This window comes from Xenia sp. Carnegie-2017, unplaced genomic scaffold, assembly GCF_021976095.1.
Source record: "Xenia sp. Carnegie-2017 unplaced genomic scaffold, XeniaSp_v1 HiC_scaffold_14, whole genome shotgun sequence".
Classification (NCBI taxonomy): Eukaryota; Metazoa; Cnidaria; class Anthozoa; order Malacalcyonacea; family Xeniidae; genus Xenia; species Xenia sp. Carnegie-2017.
The window spans coordinates 11,351,386-11,378,898 of record NW_025813447.1 but is presented as its reverse complement, the minus strand read 5'-3'; the positions used below and the strand labels follow the sequence as shown (position 1 = coordinate 11,378,898).

Here is a 27,513-nt window from a genome sequence, read left to right as displayed (position 1 = left end):
GTGATTGCAAAATATGCATCAAAACAAGACGAGAAATGAACTGTAAATTTTCGACTTTATTTCAAAGACAGAATGATATTTAAAACCATACATACACGTATATATTTACAACGCATGAAATAAGTAAACGGAAATAAGCAATTAAAATTAAATAGTGTGACATTTACAAAGGCAGAGTTGGAAGAGGTGTAGTATTACAAAAGGATGAAGTGAAACTGCAGACCCGACTAATAGAATGAGTGTATTGTATTTTAAGAAAAGAGTTGTAATTCTTTGCTAGCCTAAAGTCCCGTGTTGAGAAAAGGTTTGTTGTGTTTGATGAGAAGTGCTTCAAGAAAAGCAAGAATGTGGGAGTTGTTAGATTTGGTTGAGTGAAGTATTTTATAGTTTTTGAATACAAGGTTTTCTATAGGAGAAGGAGTTCTGGGAAGTGGAGGGAGATCATTGAGTTGTGAGAACTGGTTTTGTAGAGTTGCAAGGAATTGAGCGTTTTCGCATTCAGAGAAATGCTGGCCAATTGCACTAGAAGAGAGCCTGGTTGCATGTTCTCTGAGCCGTACAGACAGGCATCTTTGTATCATGCCGATGTAGGTTTTACCACAGCAAGGGCAAGTTTTTTCGTATACAAGATTTCTGCGAGAAAGTGGAGGAAGTTTGTCCTTGTTAGAGACAAAATAGGACAGTTTTTTAGTGTCATAAATAGTAATAAACTTCACCGGTTGAGAAAGATATCTTTGTATTTTCTTAAAACAGAATTTTAAGAGGAAATCGCCACGCATGCCAAGATAAGGAATACGAACCCAGATTTTAGGTAGATTATCATCTATAGAAGAGCAGTTGTCGATGGGAATAGAATCATTGTATTTGGATTTTAGTTTTTTAAACAAAAAGTTTTTAACGCTGTTAGGATAACCGTTCCAAGACATGTAAGATTTGATTATTTCAATTTGATTGTTGAAAAGTGTTTTATTGCTACAAATTTTGAAGGCACGGTGGTAAAGAGATTTTACCAATGCAATTTTTCGATGAAAAGGTTCGAAGCTAGAGAAATGTGAGTACTGACCAGTGTGGGTGTCTTTTCGGTAAATGTCTGCAGTTTAAATTCGTCCTTTTGTAATACACCTCTTCCAACTCTGCCTTTGTAAATATCACACTATTTAATTTCTATTGCTTACTTCCGTTTACTTATTTCATGCGTTGTAAATATATATGTGTATGTATGGTTTTAAATATCATTCTGTCTGAGGATGTCTTTGAAATAAAGTCGAAAATTTACAGTTTATACACTTAAATTGAATTCGACTTGTTGTTATTTAACGATTTTTAGTCCAAAATAGTCATATATATATATATATATATATTGTGCAACGGTAACTCAACTCCAGGAATGATGAATCCGCCTGCAAAGATAGTACTGAGTCTACTGACTTAATAAAGTAAATGGTTTGAACCCGGGAGTATCGTTACATGTTTGTAAATGTCGATCGTCCAGGTTGGTATAGTCCTGAGACGGACTGTTTTTGTTGTTGTTGACAGTGAAATTTCACTTCACACTAATCCACAATGACACCCACACATTTCCTGTATACACAGGACAAACAGGATAACAAATACGGCTAACCTGACGTTTACTCTTCGTTTGACTCTGAAGATGACTACTGCTAAGGTTGTAGAAACGTCAGTCAACAACAACAAAAACAGTCCTTCTCAGGACTATACCAACCTGGACGATCGACATTTACAAACATCTACTGACTTAATTTGTTTTATTTGTAATTAGTATTAATTGTCATTTGCATGTTTAGTTAACATTTCAAGATATTTTTCAACAAGCTTTTTCATTGAATATTTCAGCGTTCAAACGATAATCCGAGGGGCAATTTTTAAAAAGTCTTAAACTCTTGACATACTCTTGAAAAATTACAAGTGATATTTAGATCAATACTTTCCTTGACCACATGTACGGTGGCCTATAAGTGTCAGGGCAACTTATGTCAGCGATGTTAGCTAGACAACATTCAAAGTACATGGCAACATTACAAATGCACAGCAACTTTTATAAATTAACGACAACATTTTAAAAGCCCACGACAACATTTAAAAAACTCACGGCAACATTTAAAACTCACGGCAACATTTGAAATTCTTACGGCGAAGTGAAGTGAAGTTAAATCATTAACTTATAGCATAGATATAATAGAACTAGATTGCTGACGAGTGTGACGTAATATAAGACTTATTAAGACGGCAGCGTGACATTCATGATAAATCCAAGATGGCGATGGAACCGGGCAAAAAACTTAGGGCTACTATTAGGCAATTGTTGTTTTTTGCAGTTTACTTCGTTTCAGTGTTTTCAAACTCCTCCAATCAAGTTTATTGGAAACAAAGTGATGAGGTTTGTCAGCTTTTGTCGCTTATCTCACCACTTGCGCGAAAGTCTCCATTTTGGACATGAAATGTGGAGTTAATAGGAACACCATTTTCAAATAGCTTTGCTGATATGATCTGAAAGGAATTCTTTTGCAATGGCTCCAGAATCAACTCCAGCTTCTCCACAGTACTTTACTATTATTCTATTGGTCGGTAATTTTTTCTTTGATTGACGCTGCCAAAGTGAAAAAATTCTTGAGAGATCTGCCTTTCTTGGTGTAGTTATGAAAAACTGGTCACTATCATTCACTTTTGAAGAAAGAGCATTTATGACATCTTGCTTATCATGTATCAAGGAACAGTTTGCATTCGAAATGATTTTTGAGTTTTCTGAATCAAGAGACTTGGATGTTGAAGCAAACTCACTTTCTTTATTCCATTGCAGTTGCAACCGCCAGCTATTTCTTCATCTTTACTAGTACATGTAGCAGAATTAACTACACTTGCCTTTGTCTTGCAAATTGTGGATTCATTATCTTCTGAAATTGATTCTGTATGCAATTGGAAGCGCTGATGATTTTCTTCATAAGTAGATTCATCAGATTCATTTGTGGTATGAGTTATGCCTTCATTTAGATCAAAGTCAAACAGCTCCATCAAAAGATCTATCAAATGCTGTTATTTTTTTCAATGGCTTTTTGCAATATTATCTTGTATGGAGCTGATTTTGGAACACGAATTGGGAGCCTTTCCCCTTTAAGCGTTTTGAGGGAACCATCTTTAAAACTCTTTAGTCCAATAAATATTGTTACTTCTTCATTTGGGTCAGATTTAGCTTTCTTAGTTGATCGAAAATGTGCACAGTTCTCTTTGCTTGTTTTCTTTTTCAAAAACTGCTTAAATGTGAGTACTTTACTCGCATTCTGAGGCCTGCCAAATGACAACTGGGTTAGACCATCTGCAGGTGATTTCCGTTTATCTCCACAAACACTACTCGTTGAGGGCTCACAACTTGTAGGTGGACAAATTTTTGTTTGGTCAGCTCGACACTTCCAACAGTATCTTATTCCATCTTTCAGTTCAGCAGAACAGACCCCACAAAAACTAAACCAAATTAATTTGTTATATTATTTTGAAAGTTAAGCTATGCTAAGAAATAACGTTAAAATATCATGTTGTAACAAGAAGCAAGTGCATGATTCATTAGCAATTCTTTCATAAAAATGTTGTAACTAGACCGTAGCTCGAAATAATAAAGACATATAAACTTACAACACATTTTTGCTTTCATGTTCGTCGGCCATATTGGTTTGAAGATTTCGTCAATTGTCATCCAAGTTAATATACAGGTCAGTGTGGCTAACCCATAGCTCAAAACAAATGTTGCCGTGAGTTTTTTAAATGTTGCCGTGGGCTTTTAAAATGTTGTCGTTAATTTATAAAAGTTGCTGTGCATTTGTAATGTTGCCATGTACTTTGAATGTTGTCTAGCTAACATCGCTGACATAAGTTGCCCTGACACTTATAGGCCACCGTACACGTGCCCTATTTTTTGACAAATGCTGCTCATGAACAGTTAACAAGATCACACGTAAACTGAAACTGATTGCTACTACTGCCAGATTTTATGACATCATCAGCGTGTAATAGTTGTGTCGCCAGGCCGCAATTACATGAGCAAACTGTTGACGCAGTGAGCATGTGCAAAGATCTTGACATATAGTGAGCATGTGCAAAGATCTTGACATATAGTGAGCATGTGCAAAGATCTTGACATATAGTGAGCATGTGCAAAGTGAGCGCATGCAAAGTCTTGATATATACTTAGCATATGCAACGTATTGATACATTGAACATTTGGTCCAAACTATCTCTCTACAATCTTGATAAACGTGTCCAAAGATGGTGGACCTAGTTTTTTTTTATGAACAACATTCCACCTTTATTAGCAGTTGCGAAACTAGAACGTCAAGTGTGTGAAAGTATGAATATATGAATATTCATATATTCAGCTCTGCCCTGCTTATTTCTTCGCACGAACAGAATGCTACCTGTGATTTATTGTCAAAGCTATTTGTAGGTACTACAAGCAGATATTGTACTAGAAATTCTCAATCACTAAATTATCCCTTCGAATGTGTGCCGTACTGTTTCACTTGATGGATCTAAATCAAGTCAGAGCACCTTAAGAAATAAATAATAATTCAAACTACTTGAAAAACAATCGTATGGATAAAATTTGGGCTATGAATTATTCTCTAGAATTTTCTGACCAACAGTTTGTCCACGCGGTATTTTGGTTGAATTTGACAAATGATTTTTTGTGTTTACAATTCAACTTTCAACCAACATGACGTGTGTATCTCTTGATCTTTTGACTCCAAAGGGAAATGTTTGCAAACTTGATATTGAATTCGACCAACTCCTTGCTCTGTGACGTCTCCATTTTTCTTTTACGATAATATAAGTTAAAGCAAATTTACAAAGTGGAACATTCATAGTTTCGAAGGAATAAAGTATTTACCAAAATTACATAACAAGTCAACATAATTTTCCTTTTTATAAGAAGACGATCAAAAACTGCTGAATAAAGCGTACAAGAGTAGCAACAGCGCGGTTGAAATTATACACACGCCAAAAAAGGCGATGGGTTCAATATTAAAAGCAATGCAATCGTCAAAAGTAAAGAGTGTGGATACTAACAATATTTCGTTGACCAACATCCATGATGGTGAGCAGATGGCGAGTATACGGGCGATTGGTGATCGTAAACAAAAGTTTGTTCGACTTAAGAATTGGATAACAGAAAAGCAAGTGACGGACACCTTGCATCAACAAAAAAATAGAGTAAGATCGACAATTATATTTATTCCCCGGGCGTTTGTATATGAATATAAACCATTGTTCATATGTCATATATGAAATATGAACAGAGGTTTTGTAAGTACTTTCCTACAAAGAAGTTGTCAGTGAGAACATATGAAATTCTACTAAAAGTTATTATATTTAAAATTCTCGCTATGATTAATCCAAGCACATTTAGCTCAAATTAGCTAAATTAAATATTTATCAAACACTACAACAGAGAGTGTATAAAAAAGGAAAAATTTTGAAATGCTTATTAAAACTATGAATTTAGCCAAATATTTTATAGACTTGTGCTGATATGGGTACTTCAACATTCTCAGTTCAATCTGATGGTAAAAATGAACAGAAAATTAATCCTCGAAAAACAGGAGAGTTGCAAAAACCACATCTTTAAGAGCTCGTGCATGCAAGCATTGTGGAATGATTGACCAAAGTCATCAAACTAAATACTTTTTACAAGGATACGCTACAAATCGCACATAGTTTTAATAACGACAATAAAATTTATTACTGTCAGGGTACCTTGAATGTTGCAGTGTATTTCTTTGGAATTAAATGAATATATCGTGGCTCACTCATTTGAGCTTTTTAGTTTGGTTTATAATGCACTGTGTGATGAACCAAATCATTAACATTATCAATAAAATTCACGTTTTTAAGCAGTCGCATTGCAATAAAGACTACTGCAAAGGTTCGATCATGTTCCCGAGTAAGAACACTTCAGATGGTGAACTACTACCGAAGGATATCGCGGTGAAAGATGCTGTAGATTTTTTACGACAATATTACATCTCAATAAAAAAGTACGATTCATACATCTTTCTTGAGGGATCGAGATAATGGTAATAATAAGAATTTCACTGTTTTTATCCAGAGCGGACAGTCTGGCGTACAATTGCAGAGTGCAGCAGGTAAAAAAGGAAATTGAAGAAAAAGGGACATACGAAATGGACGCAAAGGAGCTAGTGTTTGGTGCCAAACTTGCATGGAGAAACGCTCCAAGATGCGTGGGAAGAATCCAATGGAATAAATTACAGGTAAGTTAATGATTTTTCTAAAAGATGACGAAACGCAACAAGAAGTTTCAGTTAATAAACAAATAGTGGGAGTCTGGGTTGAATCATCTAGTAAATGTTACATAAAGATGTTAACGTTTAACAACAATTTCAAGTTGCTTAAGTTTAATAAATAAACACAAAAAGACCTGCTACTTAATGTGTAAACTTATTAAAACTTTAACAATAGGTATTTGATTGTCGAGATGTGTTTAATGCACAACAAATGTTTGAAGCTGTTTGTAAACACATCAAATATGGTACCAACAAGGGAAACTTGAGGTGAACAAAAATCAAATTAAGAGAAACTTATAAAGAAACCAGAATCCGGCTCAGAGAAATGAAAAATATCGAACTTTTCCCTTCAGATCAGCAATAACCGTGTTTCCGCAGCGTCGTGGTGCTGGAAAAGATTTCCGCATTTGGAACGCTCAACTCATCCGTTACGCTGGATATAAACTAGAAGACGGTTCAATCATTGGAGATCCAGTTAGTGTCGAGTTTACAGAGGTATATAGTCGCAAATCAGGCATCTTTTTTACTATTTGTGCATGCAATTATAATCTTTGAAATAATCGAGGACTTGGAAAGAACATTAACACACAAAATGTTCCAAACTGTCCTTGAAAAATTTATAACAAAAACTAATCAATTTTTTCTTATATAGATTTGCATCAGCTTTGGTTGGCAGCCGAAATATGGTCGCTTTGATATATTACCGCTAATTTTGCAAGCAAATGGAGAAGAACCAGAACTTTTTGAAATCCCTAGGGATATAATCTTGGAAGTGAAAATGTCGCATCCAGAGTGAGTTCATGATGAGTAAATTTTGTATTCTGACCTTACAGAGACAGTGTTCTGCTATTGCGCAGTTTAACAATCCAGATTCTTTATAATAATACATTATTTTTTGAAAGAATACGTAAATTTTTTATGATTTAATCATTTAAAATAAGTCAATGCATAATTTTTCGTCTATTATTTCTTGATCTGACTTCCATTGTACACTTTAGTCGCATGTTTGTACAACGGGGTCAATTTTTATGGCTAGCCATCAGAAAAGCTTTACTAAGATTTTGTCATACATCAACTCTATCATTATTCATATAGATACGAATGGTTTGAAGATTTGGGTCTAAAATGGTATGCGTTGCCTGCAGTATCTAGTTTGATGCTAAACTGTGGAGGAATAGAATACCCTGCAACGCCTTTCAATGGATGGTAAGTCGCATGGACGAATTTTTCATAAAAAACATAAATGGCTGCAAAAATACATAGCACTTCATGAACAAACTAAAAGCGGAAAACCTGAAGCCCACCTATATTTAGTTGCAAAACCATCTGGTCCAATCTAGCTAGGCGTTTCATGCAACTCAGTTCAACGGGCTCAGTATTTCTGCTGAGCTTTCACAGCAATCTGAACTTGAATAATAATTTTTGTTTAAGGTACATGGGAACAGAAATTGGAGCACGAAACTTTGGTGATACGTACAGATACAACATGCTGCCGGTATTATATCATAAATGAAAAATAGCTAAAATGTTTTCATCTCTATAACATTAAAGGAAACATACCATAGGGTTTGTTTCAGCTTATACTTCATTAAATTCCAAAAGCCTAGACAACTATTGTTCATATTACAATTATAATCATAATATTGTTAAAAGGTTCGTAATTTAAATAACTTGATTGATTAAAAATATTAATATATATCAGACGATCGCCGAAAAAATGGGTTTAAATACAAGCAACAATGGATCTTTATGGAAAGATAAAGCTTTGGTTGAATTAAATATCGCAGTTCTACACAGTTTTCAGGTATGTTGCAGTCATGTATCACTAACAAAAATAACACCACCATAAAGAATAGCGCACTTTTCTTTATAATGGTGTTACACCCATCATTACACACTTCATTGTGATGTTACACCCATCATTACACACTTTATAGTAGTGTTACACCTACAATTACACACTTTGTAGTGGTGTTACACGTATCACAAACAAAAACAACTCCACCATAAAGAATAGTGCGCTTCGGTGCACAAAAATACCGCCCTGAGGTTTCCCAGGTCATGAGCATAAGTTACACAGATCGATAGGTTGAATCAATAAGGGGGAGAATGGGCTCTCGCTTTCAGACTTACTTTGAAAACATCAAATCAACTTGTTGCAAGAATTGGTAATAGAACAGTGAATGTGGTAGGTTTGTAATGGCTTTGGTAAAACCTTTTCTTCATTACTCTTTCAAGGACAAGTGAACCTAATTATATTCAGATGGATTTTTCATAATAATTAAACAAAACTATAGTTCAAAGCTTGTTTTAATATTTAAGTTAAAAAAGCGTTTACTTTTGCACCTAATGTTTACTTCGACTAAAAAACGACGCAAAGCACTTTGAGTAAACGTTTTCTTGTAAACAAAAACGTTCAAACCTTTAATTCACATGTGGTTTAGCTGGCCAACATCACGATTGCAGACCATCACACCACAACAGAATCTTTCATAAAACATGTGGCGAATGAGGTACGTTTGTTTTATTGTGAAATCATGGATACCTACGAAAGTTACGAATACGAGTTCTTATTTTAAATACAAGTTTTCATTTTATAATTCTAATGAAAATTCTACGAAAGAAAAGAGTTTATATTTAAAACTTAAACTTTCATATAATTCTGATGAAAATTCAGTCTCATGCTCCATGAAGACTAGCATATTCATCCATTAAATATAATGTAGAAACTAGAGTTGATACTTCAGCTACTACAAAAATAATTTCTATTTAAAGGAACGAGCTCGGGGAGGATGTCCAGCAGACTGGGTCTGGATTGTTCCACCAATTTCGGGCAGTGCTACGCCAGTTTTTCATTTGGTATGGGAGTACTTTCAATCATCAATATGATGTATATGTTCTAATTTAGTCTCAGAAGCATTTTAAAGACTGTATTGTTATAGGAAATGCTCAACTATCATTTGAAGCCGTCTTACGACTATCAGGTAAACACAACTCCAGACTTACCATTTTGAAAACAATATATGAAGATTGAACAAGCTTATTTATATGTTGGAAAGACTCACTATTTCCTTCAAAACCCATTAAAAATAGCAGGTACTTAAATGTTTGAAAATTAAAGACAATGCATGTTATCCTAATACTTTATAAACAGGAGGATCCATGGAAGTTCTACAACTTCAGTGCCACAAAGGAACAAAAAAGGAAACTGACGTTCAAACAAGTAGCTAAGTACGCATGATATTAAAAATCAAGTGAGAATTCTAATCAAACGAATCTGGTATGGCAATGACTAACACAAAAGATCCCATATTAATCTTGTGAAATCAAATCCATTGAGCATGTTTATTGCGCATGTTTCAACAGTTTTATAAACAACGCATTGTGAAAATCAGAAAGGTCAAAGAATATCGTTTCAAAAAAACACTGTCTTTAATGTTAACGACAAACATTAAATGTGAGACACGCCTAACTCAAACGTTTGAAGATGTATGACTTTTTTGGTCTTTTCCGTTGCAGAGCAGTTGTGTTCTCGGTAAAGTTGATGGGACATGCAATGGCAAAGAGACAAAAGGTGACCATTCTATACGCAACAGAAACGGGAAAATCAGAACACTATGCCAATTTGCTGAAAGAACTGTTTTCCTTGGCCTTTAACCCAAGAGTAAGTGAAGTGAATCAATGACGACTTATTGAGCCACATATCTATTTATCATTGTCAACTACCCACTAAAACAAGAAATAAAACGTTATCTGTCAGAGAACATACTATTTCAGAGTAAATGTACAAGTTTTTAGGAGTATTTAGCATTTCAATATTGTTCAATAAACTTTCATGATGGTTATGTGTCTGTGATGTGAAAGCCTAACAATCCAAACAAGATAAACGTGAAACTAGCAATAACCAGTGCGTAAACTGATTAAAATAGGTATTTTGTATGGTGGACTATGATTTCACTTACTTGGAATACGAAAAACTTTTGCTTGTTGTGACGAGTACTTTTGGTAACGGAGATGCACCAGAAAATGGCGAGGTAGCTGAAGGTTTTACTATTTTTTGTTTCAGATCAATAAAGTTAGCTTGTTCATTGTAATTTCATGACTCAAAAAGTCAAATTCCTTCTGTGATGTATCGTAAAATCGCTGAAATGTTTTGACATTATAACCGATGACTTTTACTTGAGAATTGAACGATAAAACACAGCTTAACTTTTCTTGATTTTTAGAGTTTTGCACACGAACTGTATGAGCTACGACACCCTCCAACAAACATAAAAAGGTAAATTTTATTTCTAAGTTCTCCAATCCAATGAAATCATGATTTTCGAACACATTGAGAAAACCTCTTAAAAGATTGCGTCTCAGTTAATGACTGTTAATTGCTTATTGGATTTTTACCACATCAAACAAAAACCGAAATTCAGAAGACAAATGAGCCAGTTACTGATGGACGTGAATAATAATGGCACAAAAACTAGAAACCAGTCACAACCGCTCGCAAATTTAAGGTAATAAATATTGAAACAGATTCCAATAACTCTCTTTGAGGAATACGATATTTCAATAATTCTTTACAGGTACTCAATTTTCGGCCTTGGTTCCAATGCCTATCCAAATTTTTGTGCTTTTGCAAAATCTCTCGACAAGCTCATCCTGAAGCTTGGAGGAGAGAGCATTTTATCCTTGGGAACCGGGGACGAGTTATGTGGCCAGGAAGAGTCATTCAAAAACTGGGCAAAGGATGTTTTTAAGGTAATCGTGCAGACAAACACGTAAACTTTGCATCTCATTCCATTCATTCAAATATTACTCACATTTTTTGCTGTTTTGTGATTTTTCATCCTGACAATTCTACCGTTCCCGTTTTCTTTGATATTGATTTTGGTAGTTTTTCTCTTCAACTTGAGCATTTTCTTCCTTTTCAAAGTCATATATTTTAATCATAAATATATCACTCTTCTATAACATTATTAAGTATAGTTGAAGCAAACATTGTTATACAGGAGTGTAAAGATAACAGCAATAACCACAGTGTACCACAAGGATTAGAACGAATGTAGTGTCCGCTTCAGTACATCATTTATTGATACTGTAGTTGCCTGCCCTGCATATGTCTTGATTATATTTTATTTCCAAGAAAAGCAATTAACGAAGATTCTGCAGAACTCAGAAATAACAATACAATTTCATAATAAAGAAAGAAACAACATAAAGAAACCAATAGAAATCCGGCCATTTAAAGAAATTTGTTGGACACAACAAAAAGTTTTTGTAACATATAGGCCGCATCCGAAACATTTTGTATCGAAGATACTAACATGACATCTTCCTCCATACCCTTGGACACCATTTCTGCTGACTGGTCACCAGATAAATTTAAGTTGGTTCATTCAAAGGAAAAACCAGCGGAACTCTGTGTCAGTAAGTAAACAACTCTTTTCTAGTAAGAAGACATTCGTCAAAATTGTACATAGGAAAGTAGGTGTGTGAGACAACACGACTTGTTGGGGAGTACAAAGGATAACTTTATCTTAACTCAAGCTTGAAAGAACAAAATACAAGAATTAGAAAAGCGTCTTTCAACAGCACGTTTACATGGTCTGTTTTATCTAAATCCACATCATTATATGTTTATGAGATTATTGGGTGGACTAAAGATCTTTTTTATTGTAATTTTATCGATATTTTAACCTCTCTCAAATATACCAACCACGCTTAACTCGGTTATTTATTCATCCATTATTTTCCCTATCCTCCAAAGGCCTGAGTAATCTTTATCGTGGAACAATTTACCCATGTAAATTGATTGAACAAATTAATCTGCAGTCAGGCGATGCAAGGTAGAGTAAATCATTGAAACAATTAGAAGTAAACTGGATAAGCAACCAACTTTAGAGTCTTTTAAAGCTCGTTTGTCATCAGCACTTGTGCAGACCAATAACTTCATTTTCTTTTATCACTAGCCGTGCCACACTTTTGGTGAAAATCAATACAAACGGAGAGAAAAATATGTCATTCAAACCAGGCGATCACGTTTCTATATTTCCTGCCAATAACGTAAAACTTGTAAGCACGCTGCTCAATAAACTGCACAACGCACCGCAACCTGACAAAGCGCTCACCATGCAGACATGTAGAGAAGAATCAGGTAAACATCTACAACGTTTATGCAATATGAAGTGATGATGAATAGAATAATCTTGGAAAAAAGTAGACAACTTGGCTTGTTTATTTTATTATTTCTTGATTGATCCTTGGTGTGCGTCCATGTAAAGATGTCATGAATACCATGCTACACATTTCCCTGCAAAATGTACTGTGTCATTATATAAATGTAAAAAGGCAATTTATTTGATATTTAGGACCGTTTGGTAAAGCAACAAAACGGTGTATGATGAACTCGCTTCCAAATCCCTTTACCTTAAGAGAAGCCTTTTCGAGATACATCGACATTACTTCCACACCATCGCCACAAATTTTAACCTATCTCTCCACGCTGGTAAGCACAGTATGAGAGATAGATTTGTTTAGCATTGTCCTCTTTAAAATTAGACATTGTATGGCATTGTTAAATAGACCTCTAATGAAGCCGAAAAAAAAGAACTGGAAATTTTGGGAAAGGTAACAATACAACAAAAACAAAACATGATTATCACATGATTCAACAAAAGCATGCAATCTGTCCACCATTTGTTTAACTTCTCCCAGGGAGAATCCGAATACGAAGAATGGAAATATCGTAAAAACAAAAATATCGTTGAAGTCATCCAAGATTTTTCATCCCTTAAAGTACCAGCAGCACTTTTGCTGACCCAACTACCTCGACTGCAACCCGTAAGTTATATGTTGGTGTTTACTTGTGCACGTCAAAAAAGCAATAAAATACAAACTTCTCAGGCCATCGAAAACTCGAGCTTAGGTCACTTTTTTGAATGACGCGTGTACAATTAATGCCATACAAGTAGAATGTCAAGTCATTTCGCACCTTTCAGAGATTCTACTCCATTTCATCTTCACCCCAAGTCTATCCAGACGAGATTCATGCGACAGTAGCTGTTGTAAGATTCAAGAAAGAAAGTAAGTTCGTATACATGGCGCGTATTTCATAAAAAATAGTATAAGATTATGAAAATTTAATGCAAATTTTTGTGAAAGTCATAAGCATAGCAGACATAACCGTTTCACCATTTTTAGACATAATGAAAACTAGTAGCGTATTTTGAAATTTTGATGGCAAAAACATGCTTAAATTCAATCAGAAAATCATAGGAAATGATGCAATATTTGGGAATTTAAATAAACTAATTTTGATTTTGATTAAACGCAGTATAAATAGAAAATCTAATAAATTTTGAAACAGACGGAAAAGACTCGATTCATAATGGAGTGTGTTCCACTTGGTTGGAGAGTTTAAAACCTGGTGACATAATACCCTGCTCAATAAGACAGTAAGTACATCACTATGATTTGCAAATATATATTAATCTTGGGCTTCGTGAATCATTTCGCGAAAACTAATTAACCTTAAATTTCGAATGACTCACAGCTAATTGCAACTTTAACTAAGTGTTTTTGTTTGCTGCTTTTTTAGTGCGCATTCTTTTCATATGCCTGAAGATACATCATTGCCGGTAATTATGGTGGGACCAGGAACTGGTATTGCACCATTCCGCAGTTTTTGGCAGCAACGAATGTTTGACAGGAACAAAAAAAAGCAAAGATGCAGCTCGGAAATTGATTAACTTTGCTATAGTCTACTCTAGACCCACATTCTTCATTTCTCTACATACCATACAGTATAATTGTTGTATAGTACATGAGTAAATCGTACGTCTTTGTTACGACACAGTATAGGAATATACAGTAGGACCACTTCGCTATGCAACTGGCTGCTGTATATTTAATTAGTTTACTGGCTGCCGTTTGCTATATCGTTAATCCTATTGGTCACACAATGCACATAAAAGCATCATGATATTCTTAATGAATAACTGAATTAGCACTCTGAACTTAAAAAACATCAATAGGTTTCGCTTTTTTTGTTTAAATACTTAAAACGACAACATGACAATGTTATTGTATATTTATCATTTACATTTTCGACAAAGGAGCTAGTCTTGGTAAAACGTGGGGACCAATGAGCTTATATTTTGGATGTCGAATGGCACAACATGATAATATTTATAAGAATGAGACAAATCATGCAATGAAAGAAGGAGGATTAGATAACGTTTATACGGCATTCTCAAGAGAGCCAAATATTCCTAAGGTAATTTTCCATTACAATACAAAAAGGGAAAATCAAAACTTTGAATTTGATCACTAGCTACCCATGCCCCATGCCTTAATTTTTCGTAAACGTTTTATATACATATTGTTATAATTCATTGCTATTGGAAACCACTCCATACACAAAAGCAGCTCGCTGTCAATATATAACAGTAATTTTCTGCAAACACAATATTCTATTTTTAAATACAAATCGTAAGACAGACTTTGTATACATGAAACGTCGGTATAATATGACTAAACCCTACAAATAACAAGCAGATAGAAAAGATTATTACAGGTGAAGATCCTAATCTTGGCATGATCTCTTGAACAATACCCCTATATCTAGATTTCATTGCGTTTTAAAGAATGTTTGACGGTCATCGAAACAAGCAGAAATGTAATCGAAAAAGACATATTTCTATAAAATAATCGAACAAGACATATTTCATTTCTTATATTTCTCCTGTAGACCTATGTTCAGGATCTAATAAAACAAAATATTGTCGAAATTTACGATATGTTAGTAAACAAGAGGGGCATTTCTACGTCTGTGGAGATGTTTCAATGGCAAATGATGTTCACACATCACTTGAGGTAAACTAAACCAACATTGCTTCCTTGTTTTACTAACATTGCATTTGTTATCGACTAGATTATTGTCATTAGTGCTGTGAATGCTCGTGAATAGTGTACACAAAAAATAAGAAGTAAAATTTTGTCCTCTATTCGAACAGCATGCACTTCAACAGGAAGGTACAAGACAAAACAAAAACACGAAAGACTTTGTTCAGAATATGAAGGTAACATATTTAGCTGCTGGAATTTAAAATATGATCTTGAAAGTCTGCATGTTTTTTCTAAGTAAATTTATACACAATACACTGCTATAACTACAGAACAATGGAGTTTATCACGAAGACATATTTGGAATAACATTACGAACAAAGGAAACGAAAGATAAAGCAAGACAAAGTAAGTATCTTTTCAAGAAAGAGACAACAGGAAACATGAAGCTTTAATTATGAGACTTCATGTACAGTCGAATCTACAAAATAATAAATAACATTATTCAATGGAGAGATTGTAATATATTTTCAAAATAAGTTTAGTGGTGTATCAATTATTTGGCAATTTTATTGTAGATCGTGGAAAAATTTCCTCAAGTTAAAAACCAAAGTGAGCATATATCAATATATTTACATTTACACTTTTCAAAAATAATGATTTACAAAACTTATATTTTACGTATTTTAGCACAGTCCGACTTTGAACAAGTTGATCGATGAGCAATGGTTGAAAAAGTTGGCAGAACTGAGCCTTAAAAAATGTGACAGTTTGTAGTCCAATATAGAAAGATATCTGAAACAATTTCATGTTTTTAGGAAATTCTTGTAGTTAATACATACATCATTAAAAAAGTGAAATACACAATAACATAGCATGCTGAATAGTATCTATTGTCCATATCAATGAAATGGCCTTTACCATAACTTACACTTTATCGTTGGCCACAACATCGAGCACACATGGATATCGTCTACCAACTTAACCCATCGTCATTACCAATAGTTTTTGTGCAGCAAAATCCTATATGCTCATCAATATCCCTCTTAGCGAGCCTATAAGTTTTGGATGCATTGAAATGACGACTAATTTCAACAAAGCGGTTTCGAAGAAATCGAGAAAATAACCGACTTCTTCGATTAAATTGTCTATGTCTTACCTGATATCAAATCCTTGCCCACAAAACGGACATTCCGTAACTGTTTTTATGGTGTTAATATGGTCATCATTGTTTAAATGTTCATCTAATGTATGCAATTTTCTTTTACGTCCCTTAGAAGAAGAGACTTTGTAATCTTTTATTATGAGTGAATTTTGTTTGAATGGATTGTTGGCGACCCGATTTCATTAGAAGACATTGTCAATGCTTTGTCATGTATATGTTTAAATATAGCCTTTCTTATGCTATCATCTTTAAATTCTATTTCTTTTGTGTATTTGGAACAAATGTTATCCTCTTGTGCACAAGCAAATTCATCACAATCCCAATCATATTGAAAACTCTTAGCCAGAAGCTCATCAAGACCATCGTCCAATTCAAAATGGTCCTTGTTTGATCCTAATAACCCACATTTATCTGTAAATGTATCTTTCCGCACAAAGGAATCATCAGTTCTGTCTCGCTTATTTGTTACGACATCCAAATATTTACTTGTCTGATTGCTCTTTCCAAGGGTTGAATTAAAAGAATTCTTTCTTCCTTCGTAGCGAGACGAGGAGCCCTCAGATTCTGTGGTGTGATCATAAAGCCTTTTTAAGTCCCCGCGTCTATGTATTTATTCACCAAGGGGATTCCGTAAACACATTACATCTACAGTTTTTTTGGTTTAACACGATAAAAACGTTCAGTATTTATCTGTCGATTGCGCTTTCCTGAAGTCGATTCGTTAGATATTTTTGAACTTTCCTTTAAATTTACCGATCTCTTTCCGTTAAAAATATCGATGCAATTCTTTGACACAGTTTTTCTACAATCACTAAGATTTTCATTATCACATGCGATATTCATCTTGGGATTGCTGTTATTGAAACTGAAATGAAAAATGTTTTTCGTTCCTCCAGTTCTATCATCTTTCACAGCAGCATTCTCCATTTTACGTTTCTCAAATCCTCTTTTCTTTGAATCCTTTGAGGAGTCAGAAACATCGGTGAGATCAATAACTTCGAATTTTTCCTCGCTCTTACAAATATAATTTTGAGCGACAGCATCTGGTTGTTTTCGATCGAGAGAATAATCTTTCTTCAGCAATAAATCTGCCTGAGGAAGCTGCCTATTTCTCTGACTGTAATTTTTAAGATTATATTTAATATTCAATGGTTCATTATCCATATCAACAAGAATTTCCTCGTCGAAATCTATATCTTGCATTTCCAAGGCAAAATGACTGTTGTCCTCAACAGGTGATTTTTTTAATTCATCAATACGACGATCTTGTCTTTTGTTTTTACTATTATCATCTTTCTTAGTATCACAACATTTTTCAACAACAATTCTTTCATTGAAATCATAATTCAACATTTCCATGGTCAACTCTTCATCGAAGATTTCAAACTCTCTACTAATTTCACGAGGCGCATCATTACGCATTTTATCGTATCCACTTTCATCAAAGTCTCTACGAGTCAACGTAAGAACGTCTGCCTTGAACTTATTAGTTAAAAAATGAAACATTGTATAATTTCTCCACAAGCTGCAAAAGCTATTCGAAACTATGTGTTTTAGAAGATCCATAAGCAACCTGCTGCGAGATTTTCCAAAGAAAGATTTACGAGCAAATAGTCTTTTATGCAGGTGTGAGTGTCCATTTCAAATGAATACCATATTAATTCATTTCAACTACCGTCTTCATGAGCTGTGCTGTCACTTGAGCATACTTTGATCGCATCAGAGAACAAGAGAAAGATGCATGCACGGACATTACGGACAAAGTATTTTTGCCGTGCACTTTTGATTTTGTACTCTTTCGGTTTTACTGAATTTTCATACAGTAACTCTCTTTAGCCGTTTACTTTTTACCAAGTTTAAGGTCAAGTAGTGAATCCAGGATTGTACTGTAAAGTTTACAATCCTAATGTAATAGCCAGGCTCAAGTTATTTGAAAATCTTTAACTAGCAACAGCATTATATCATAGTATTTTGAATTACTTCAAGATATTGCCTTTACATGTATTCAATAGAAATGCTAGAATATTTCCGATGTGAACACAACAATCAATATCAAAGCAAAGTCAACTCAAAATGTGTACAAATTTAGTCATGAAATTATTGATTTATGCCACAGTTGACTTGCTGTAAAGTTAGGCGAAGATTTTCGCACTCGTTTACGTGCATTTTTCCTAAGACTAGTCGATTAGATTCTCACCAACTTGTTTACGAAATTTGCAAATGTTTACGAAATCTGCAATCATTTATAAAGAAATTATGAATATACGCGAAAAAAAGTTAGATGTATAGACTTATAAATTTGGTAAAACTTACATTGTGTCAAAGTGATTTCTGTAGCTTGTTATAACTTCTAAATACTTTATAAATTTTTATGTACCCACAATAACATAAATATTTGATTTAGCTAACGTTCATCACTGAGCTATTGACACGAAAAACATATTGTTAATTGCCGAGTTCACTGCACAGAAAACAAATTTTTTTGCGAAAGCTGTACTGAGTAACCTTTGGAAAATGGAAAACATATTTCCAATAACGCATTACACTATTGTAGTAACTGCATCTTAACTGCAACTACTATTTCATATTACGCATTAATGATTTAAGAAATAAAAAGATGTTTACTGTGTATGCTCAGACTTATGCAAAGTGAGGACACTTTTGGGAGAACTCGAGAGCAGATCAGTGCAAGCCCGAGACCGAAGGTCAAGGGTTGCACCTGCTCGAGATCCATATCGAGTTATTTCATAAAAAATACGTTGGCATAATGTGCCATTAGCATGCATAAAGACATCCATCAGATTAGTGTTTCACCGACAGTGAGTAATTTGATGTCCCACCTCAAGAAATAGGCTAGACAATATGCTATCATTGACCGTAAATTAAACATACTTTTACATAACATTTCAAATCCCCGAGATGCAGCAGGAAAGTTCAGAGTTCCAACCATCAAAAAATTCATAAAACTCAAGAAAGTTATCTTGTAGAAATGTTGATTTAAGGCTTTAAAAAACGCATGACTAGTTTTCCCTTCATAGGATCCGCCCCAAGCAAAAACGAATGACGTGAAAACCACATACTTTGATCAAAGCAATTTAAAAAAGAAAAAAATAAAGTATTGTTGCCTATTTGCTCAAAGCAATAAAACTTCCTAAAATCCTGAAGAGTTCTTTCTGCATTAGCTGTATAATATTGCGAAATGTAACAATCTTACTAAAGTTTTTTTTCTTGTGACAGTATAAAGAAATTCAAAGCAAAGCGTAGTAAATCATCGAATCAAAAATTTAACTAAGATAACGCTTTTTACATAAATGCCTGGACCACCGTTATGATGAAATTCATCACAGCGCAAAATCCTCTACTCTGGCAGACATCAATGATGAATTGGGAAAATACATAAATGTACATTATCACAGTTCCACGAAGAGTGTAAAATCTTCTGCTTGCTTCTAACGATTGTAAGACACGCGTGATAAAGACTCCAGTCAATCAAAAATCGAAATGACTATTTACTGAGTTAGCAAGTAAAAATTTATGCACTGATTAGCGGCATATGTTTAATTTCTTTTCAGAGGAGTGTGGGAAGATCGATAATCGGCGGGAGGGGCAATATTTGCATATACGCATTCTACAACCCGTAAAATACTTTGGACTTCAAAGGAAGTTATTACGGTATATCATGCATGTACGAATATTGCACTCCCCGGCTAAATATCGATCTTCCTACGCTCATGTCTGTACAGTAAAAAAAAATTAAGTGGTCTTACGCCCGCACATTTCTGAATTTGTATCAACATATGATTTTTACCTTGGTTTTACTTTTACAACATAGTTGAGGATAATCATTGTGCATAGTGCATGGTCGTATAAATATTCTGAAGTTATATTTCATAAGATTGTAATAACACAAAATAATGTGAATAATACTGCAGTAATCTGAAAGAATAACATATGCCAGAAATGCATTTTATCTTATGAAAAATGGGAAAAAATACCCTTAACAATAGACAATATTACTTATTTATAAAGATACGACAGACTCAAATAGCTGAAAACAAACGATAAGAAAGAGGTCACGTGCTAATAGGATTTCAAGTAGATGTGGTTATGAATATTGACCAGTAAAAGAAAGAATTATATAGTGATACAAAATGAGATTAGCTATGATAAAAACATTGGGATCATCACTGATCAAAAAACTAGCATAATCTCAAGCAAGTGACGCTTACAGCATGTCGTTTAAAATGCCACAAATTCTTGTGGGCTTTCACGAGGCGATAGGATATTTCATACAGAAAAACAAAAAGGTACAAAAATAATAACTACATTAGTCTTGACAGAAAAAAACAAATAAATATAAAATCAGGCAAAGAACTAAAGTAAAGGAACGATGACCAAATGTAAAACGAGGTAAACTAATTGCCCCCAGCGTAAACCACAATCATGTATTTTTATGAGCGCCTTTACACCATGTATGCAGGTGAAAACACTTAAGTACGACAATCCGGCACTCTCGTCATATATTTTAGAAGCATTCAATCTATTCACACTTGAAATGCAACTTGGGGATTGACATTTGATATAAATATAAGGGGATCGTACCATCACTTGCTATCTTAAGACAAACACAGGACTTATCTGAAAGGTAAGAGTAACTTGAAGACTTAAATTGAATTCGACTTATTGATATTTAACTATTTGTAGTCCAAAATAGTCAAATATATATATATTGTGCAACGGTAACTCAACTCCATGAATCCACATGCAAAGACAGTAGTGAGTCTACTGACTTAATTCGTTTTATTTGTAATTAGTATTAATTGTCATTTGCAAGCTTTTTTATCGAATATTTCAGCGTTCAAACGATATTCGAAGGGGCAATTTTTGAAAAGCAGTTAATATATAATTGATCATACTCTTGAAAAATTGCAAAGGATATTTAGATCAATACTTTCCTTGCCCACATGCCCTATTTTTTGACAAATGCTGCTCATGAACAGTTAACAAGATAACCCGTAAACTGAAACTGATTGCTACTACTGCCAGATTTTATGACATCATCAGCGTGTAATAGTTGTGTCGCCAGATCGCAATTACATGAGCAAACTGTTGACGCAGTGAGCATGTGCAAAGATCTTGACATATAGTGGGCATGTGCAAACTGTTGACATATAGTGAGCATGTGCAAAGATCTTGACATATAGTGAGCATGTGCAAAGTGAGCGCATGCAAAGTCTTGACATATACTTAGCATATGCAACGTATTGGTACATTGAACATTTGGTCCAAATTATCTCTCTACAATCTTGATAAACCTGTCCAAAGATGGTGGACCTAGTTTATTTTTTTATGAACAACATTCCACCTTTATTAGCAGGGGCGAAACTAGAACGTCAAGTGTGGGGAGGGGGTGAATATTCATATATTCAGCTCTGCCATGCTTATTTCTTTTAAAATTATAATCGCTAACAAAACAAATCAGCCATAGCATAGCTGAATATATGAATATTCACCCCCCCCCCTCACTTAACATTCTAGTTTCGCCTCTGTTTATTGGTGTGTTGCAGGCTTGACGTTCAAATGCACGAACAGAATGCTACCTGTGATTTATTGTCAAAGCTATTTGTAGACAGAGAACCTACAAGCGGATATTGTACTAGAAATTCTCAATCACTAAATTATCCCCTTCGACTGTATGCCGTACTGTTTCACTTGATGGATCTAAAGCAAGTCAGAGCACATTAAGAAATAAATAATTCAAACTATTTGAACAACAATCGTATGGATAAAATTTGGGCTATAAATTATTCTCTAGAATTTTCTGGTTGAATTTGACAAATGATTTTTTGTGTTTACAATTCAACTTTCAACCAACATGACGTGTGTCTCTTTATCCTTTGACTCCTAAGGGAAATGTTTGCAAACTTAACATTGAATTCGACCAACTCCTTGCTCTGTGACGTCTCCATTTTTCTTTTTCGATAATATAAGTTAAAGCAATTTACAAAGTGGAACATTCATAGTTTCGAAGGAATAAAGTATTTACAAATTACATAACAAGTTAACATAATTTTCCTTTTCATAAGAAGACGATCAAAAACTGCTGAACAAAGCATACAAGAGTAGCAACAGCGCGGTTTAAATTATACACACGACAACAAAAGGCGATCGGTTCACCATTAAAAGCAATGCAATCGTCAAAAGTAAAGAGTGTGTCTGCCAACAATACTTCGTTGACCAACATCCATGATGGTGAGCAGATGACAAGTATACGGGCGATTGGCGATCATAAGCAAAAGTTTGTTCGACTTAAAAATTGGATAACAGAAAAGCAAGTGACGGACACCTTGCATGAACAAAAAAATAGAGTAAGATCGACAATCACAATAAATTTTTCAACATTAAATATTTATCAAACACTACAATACAGAGTGTATATAAAAAGGGGAAATTTTGAAATGCTTATTAAAACTATGAATTTAGCCAAATATTTTATAGACTTGTGCTGATAGGGGTACTTCAACATTCTCAGTTCAATCTGATGGTAAAAATGAACAGAAAATTAATCCTCGAAAAACAGGAGAGTTGCAAAAACCACATCTTTAAGAGCTCGTGCATGCAAGAATTGTTGAATGATTTGACCAAAGTCATCAAACTAAATACTTTTTACAAGGATACGCTACAAATCGCACATAGTTTTAATAACGACAATAAAATTTTTAACTGGTAGGGGGGTACTTTAAATGTTGCAATATATTTCTTTGGAATTAAATGAATATATCGTGGCTCACTCGTCTGAGTTTTTTTTATTTTAGTTTATAATGCACTGTGTGATGAACCAAATCATTAACATTATCAATAAAATTCACGTTTTTAAGCAGTCGCATTGCAATAAAGACTACTGCAAAGGTTCGATCATGTTCCCGAGTAAAAACACTTCAGATGGTGAACTACTACCGAAGGATATCGCGGTGAAAGATGCTGTAGATTTTTTACGACAATATTACATCTCAATAAAAAAGTACGATTCATACATCTTTCTTGAGGGATCGAGATAATGGTAATAATAAGAATTTCCCTGTTTTTATCAAGAGCGGACAGTCTAGCGTACAATTGCAGAGTGCAGCAGGTAAAAAAGGAAATTGAAGAAAAAGGGACATACGAAATGGACGCAAAGGAGCTAGTGTTTGGTGCCAAACTTGCATGGAGAAACGCTCCAAGATGCGTGGGAAGAATCCAATGGAATAAATTACAGGTAAGTTAATGATTTTTCTAAAAGATGACGAAACGCAACAAGAAGTTTCAGTTAATAAACAAATAGTGGGAGTCTGGGTTGAATCATCTAGTAAATGTTATATAAAGATGTTAACGTTTAACAACAATTTCAAGTTGCTTAAGTTTAATAAATAAACACAAAAAGACCTGCTACTTAATGTGTAAACTTATCAAAACTTTAACAATAGGTATTTGATTGTCGAGATGTGTTTAATGCACAACAAATGTTTGAAGCTGTTTGTAAACATATCAAATATGGTACCAACAAGGGAAACTTGAGGTGAACAAAAATCAAACTAAGAGAAATTTATAAAGAAACCAGAATCCGGCTCAGAGGAATGAAAAATATCGAACTCTTCCCTTCAGATCAGCAATAACCGTGTTTCCGCAGCGTCGTGGTGCTGGAAACGATTTCCGCATTTGGAACGCTCAACTCATCCGTTACGCTGGATATAAACTAGAAGATGGTTCAATCATTGGAGATCCAGTTAGTGTCGAGTTTACAGAGGTATATAGTCGCAAATCAGGCATCTTTTTTACTATTTGTGCATGCAATTATAATCTTTGAAATAATCGAGGACTTGGAAAGAACATTAACACACAAAATGTTCCAAACTGTCCTTGAAAAATTTATAACAAAAACTAATCAATTTTTTCTTATATAGATTTGCATCAGCTTTGGTTGGCAGCCGAAATATGGTCGCTTTGATATATTACCGCTAATTTTGCAAGCAAATGGAGAAGAACCCGAACTTTTTGAAATCCCGAGGGATATAATCTTGGAAGTGAAAATGTCGCATCCAGAGTAAGTTTATGATGAGTAAATTTTGTATTCTGACCTTATGGAGACAGTGTTCTGCTATTGCGCAGTTTAACAATCCAGATTCTTTATAATAATACATTATTTTTTGAAAGAATACCTAAATTTTTTATGATTAATCATTTAAAATAAGTCAATGCATAACCTTTTTCGTCTATTGTTTCTTGATCTGACTTCCATTGTACACTTTTGTCGCATGTTTGTACAACGGGGTCAATTTTTATGGCTAGCCATCAGAAAAGCTTTACTAAGATTTTGTCATACATCAACTCTATCATTACTCATATAGATACGAATGGTTTGAAGATTTGGGTTTGAAATGGTATGCGTTGCCTGCAGTATCTAGTTTGATGCTAAACTGTGGAGGAATAGAATACCCTGCAACGCCTTTCAATGGATGGTAAGTCGCATGGACGAATTTTTCATAAGAACATTAATGGCTGCAAAAATACATAGTACTTCATGAACAAACTAAAAGCGGAAAACCTATATTTAGTTGCAAACCATCTGGTCCAATCTAGCTAGGCGTTTCATGCAACTCAGTTCAACGGGCTCAGTATTTCTGCCGAGCTTTCACAGCAATCTGAACTTGAATAATAATTTTTGTTTAAGGTACATGGGAACAGAAATTGGAGCACGAAACTTTGGTGATACGTACAGATACAACATGCTACCGGTATTATATCATAAATGAAAAATAGCTAAAAATGTTTTCATCTCTATAACATTAAAGGAAACATACCCTAAGGTTTGTTTCATCTTGTACTTCATTAAATTCCAAACGCCTAGACAACTATTGTTCATATTATATTTATAATCATAATATTGTTAAAAGATTCGTAATTTAAATAACCTGATTGATTAAAAATATTATTATATATCAGACGATCGCCGAAAAAATGGGATTAAATACAAGCAACAATGGATCTTTATGGAAAGATAAAGCTTTGGTTGAATTAAATATCGCAGTTCTACACAGTTTTCAGGTATGTTGCAGTCATGTATCACAAACAAAAATAACACCACCATAAAGAATAGCGCACTTTTCTTTATAATGGTGTTACCCCTACCACTACACACTTTATAGTGGTGTTACACCGATTATTACACACTTTATAGTGGTGTTACACCTACCATTACACAATTTTTAGTGGTGTTACACGTATCACAAACAAAACAACTCCACCATAAAGAATAGTGCGCTTCGGTGCACAAAAATACCGCCCTGAGGTTTCCCGGGTCATGAGCATAAGTTACACAAATCGATAGGTTGAATCAATAAGGGGGAGATTGGGCTCTCCCTTTCAGACTTACTTTGAAAGCATCGAATCAGTTTGTTGCAAGAATTGGTAATAGAACAGTGAATGTGGTAGGCCTGTAATGGCTTTGGTAAAACCTTTTCTTCATTACTCTTTAAGGAAAAGTGAACCTGATTATATTCAGATGGATTTTTCATTATAATTAAACAAAACTATAGTTCAAAGCTCGTTCTAATATTTAAGTTTAAAAAAAGCGTTTACTTTTGCACCTAATGTTTACTTCGACTAAAAAGCGACGCAAAGCACTTTGAGTAAACGTTTTCTTGTAAACAAAGAAAGCGTTCAAAACCTTCAATTCACATGTGGTTTAGCTGGCCAACATCACGATTGCAGACCATCACACCACAACAGAATCTTTCATAAAACATGTGGCGAATGAGGTACGTTTGTTTTATCGTAAAATCATGAATAACTACGAAAGTTACGAATACGAGTTCTTATTTTAAATACAAATTTTCATTTTATAATTCTAATGAAAATTCTACGAAAGAAACGAGTTTATATTTAAAACTTAAATTTTCATATAATTCAGATGAAAATTCAGTCTCATGCTCCATGAAGACTAGCATATTCATCCATTAAATATAATGTAGAAACTAGAGTTGATACTTCAGCTACTACAAAAATAATTTCTATTTAAAGGAACGAGCTCGGGGAGGATGTCCAGCAGACTGGGTCTGGATTGTTCCACCAATTTCGGGCAGTGCTACGCCAGTTTTTCATTTGGTATGGGAGTACTTTCAATCATCAATATGATGTATATGTTCTAATTTAGTCTCAGAAGCATTTTAAAGACTGTATTGTTATAGGAAATGCTCAACTATAATTTGAAGCCGTCTTACGACTATCAGGTAAACACAACCCCAGACTTAACCATTTTGAAAATATTACATGAAAAGATTGAACAAGCCTATTTATATGTTGGAAAACATCACTATTTCCTTTAAATCCCATTAAAAATAGCAAGTCTTAAATGTTTGAAACTTAAAGACCATGCATGTCATCCTAATATCTTATAAACAGGAGGATCCATGGAAGTTCTACAACTTCAGTGCCACAAAGGAACAAAAAAAGAAATTGATGTTCAAACAAGTAGCTAAGTACGCATGATATTAAAAATCAAGTGAGAATTCTAATCAAACGACTCTGGAATGGCAATGACTGACACAAAAGATCCCATATTAATCTTGTGAAATCAAATCCATTGAGCATGTTTCAACAGTTTTATCAACAAAGCATTGTGAAAATCAGAAAGGTCAAAGAATATCGTTTCAAAAAAGCACTGTCTTTATTGTTAACGACAAACATTAAATGTGAGACACACCTAACTATAGAAACGTTTGAAGATGTATGACTTTTTTGGTCTTTTCCGTTGCAGAGCAGTTGAGTTCTCGGCAAAGTTGATGGGACATGCAATGGCAAAGAGACAAAAGGTGACCATTCTATACGCAACAGAAACGGGAAAATCAGAGCACTATGCCAATTTGCTGAAAGAACTGTTTTCCTTCGCCTTTAACCCAAGAGTAAGTGAAGTGAATCAATGACGACTTATTGAGCCACATATCTATTTATCATTGTCAACTACCCACTACAACAAGAAGTAAAACGTTATCTGTCAGAGAACATACTATTTCAGAGTAAATGTACAAGTTTTTAGGAGTATTTAGCATTTCAATATCGTTCAATCAACTTTCATGATGGTTTTGTGTCTGTGATGTGAAAGCTTAACAATCCAAACAAGATAAACGTGAAACTAGCAATAACCAGTGCGTAAACTGATTAAAA

General features: G+C 34.2%; 2 protein-coding genes across 5 annotated transcripts in view; both read left to right on the top strand.

Moving 5' to 3' along the window:
• LOC124433818 (nitric oxide synthase, brain-like) overlaps positions 1–27,513 on the top strand; it is a 34,991-nt gene that overhangs the window by 1,162 nt on the left and 6,316 nt on the right. The window contains exons 1-15 of one of the 4 annotated variants that reach the window (XM_046983611.1): positions 20,841–20,959; positions 22,404–22,682; positions 23,196–23,335; positions 23,407–23,569; positions 23,778–23,869; positions 23,956–24,097; positions 24,255–24,394; positions 24,699–24,809; positions 25,022–25,085; positions 25,294–25,395; positions 26,040–26,108; positions 26,371–26,454; positions 26,538–26,579; positions 26,752–26,828; positions 27,107–27,251. In XM_046983611.1, coding sequence (XP_046839567.1) covers positions 22,503–22,682; positions 23,196–23,335; positions 23,407–23,569; positions 23,778–23,869; positions 23,956–24,097; positions 24,255–24,394; positions 24,699–24,809; positions 25,022–25,085; positions 25,294–25,395; positions 26,040–26,108; positions 26,371–26,454; positions 26,538–26,579; positions 26,752–26,828; positions 27,107–27,251 — 1,551 coding nt within the window. In that variant the 5' untranslated portion in view covers positions 20,841–20,959; positions 22,404–22,502. Of the gene's footprint in view, positions 1–4,942; positions 5,221–5,901; positions 6,045–6,115; positions 6,279–6,486; positions 6,579–6,664; positions 6,807–6,963; positions 7,104–7,406; positions 7,518–7,742; positions 7,807–8,013; positions 8,116–8,755; positions 8,825–9,086; positions 9,171–9,253; positions 9,296–9,465; positions 9,543–20,840; positions 20,960–22,400; positions 22,683–23,192; positions 23,336–23,406; positions 23,570–23,777; positions 23,870–23,955; positions 24,098–24,254; positions 24,395–24,698; positions 24,810–25,021; positions 25,086–25,293; positions 25,396–26,039; positions 26,109–26,370; positions 26,455–26,537; positions 26,580–26,751; positions 26,829–27,106; positions 27,252–27,513 lie in introns of those variants that run through there. The other 3 variants (XM_046983609.1, XM_046983610.1, XM_046983608.1) reach the window with 3 other exon arrangements.
• LOC124433821 (nitric oxide synthase, salivary gland-like) lies at positions 14,327–16,038 on the top strand. The gene is given in 7 exon segments (XM_046983617.1): positions 14,327–14,580; positions 15,055–15,091; positions 15,094–15,179; positions 15,320–15,385; positions 15,482–15,556; positions 15,728–15,761; positions 15,840–16,038. Coding segments are annotated over 7 exon segments (462 nt in total). The 5' UTR covers positions 14,327–14,448; the 3' UTR covers positions 15,872–16,038.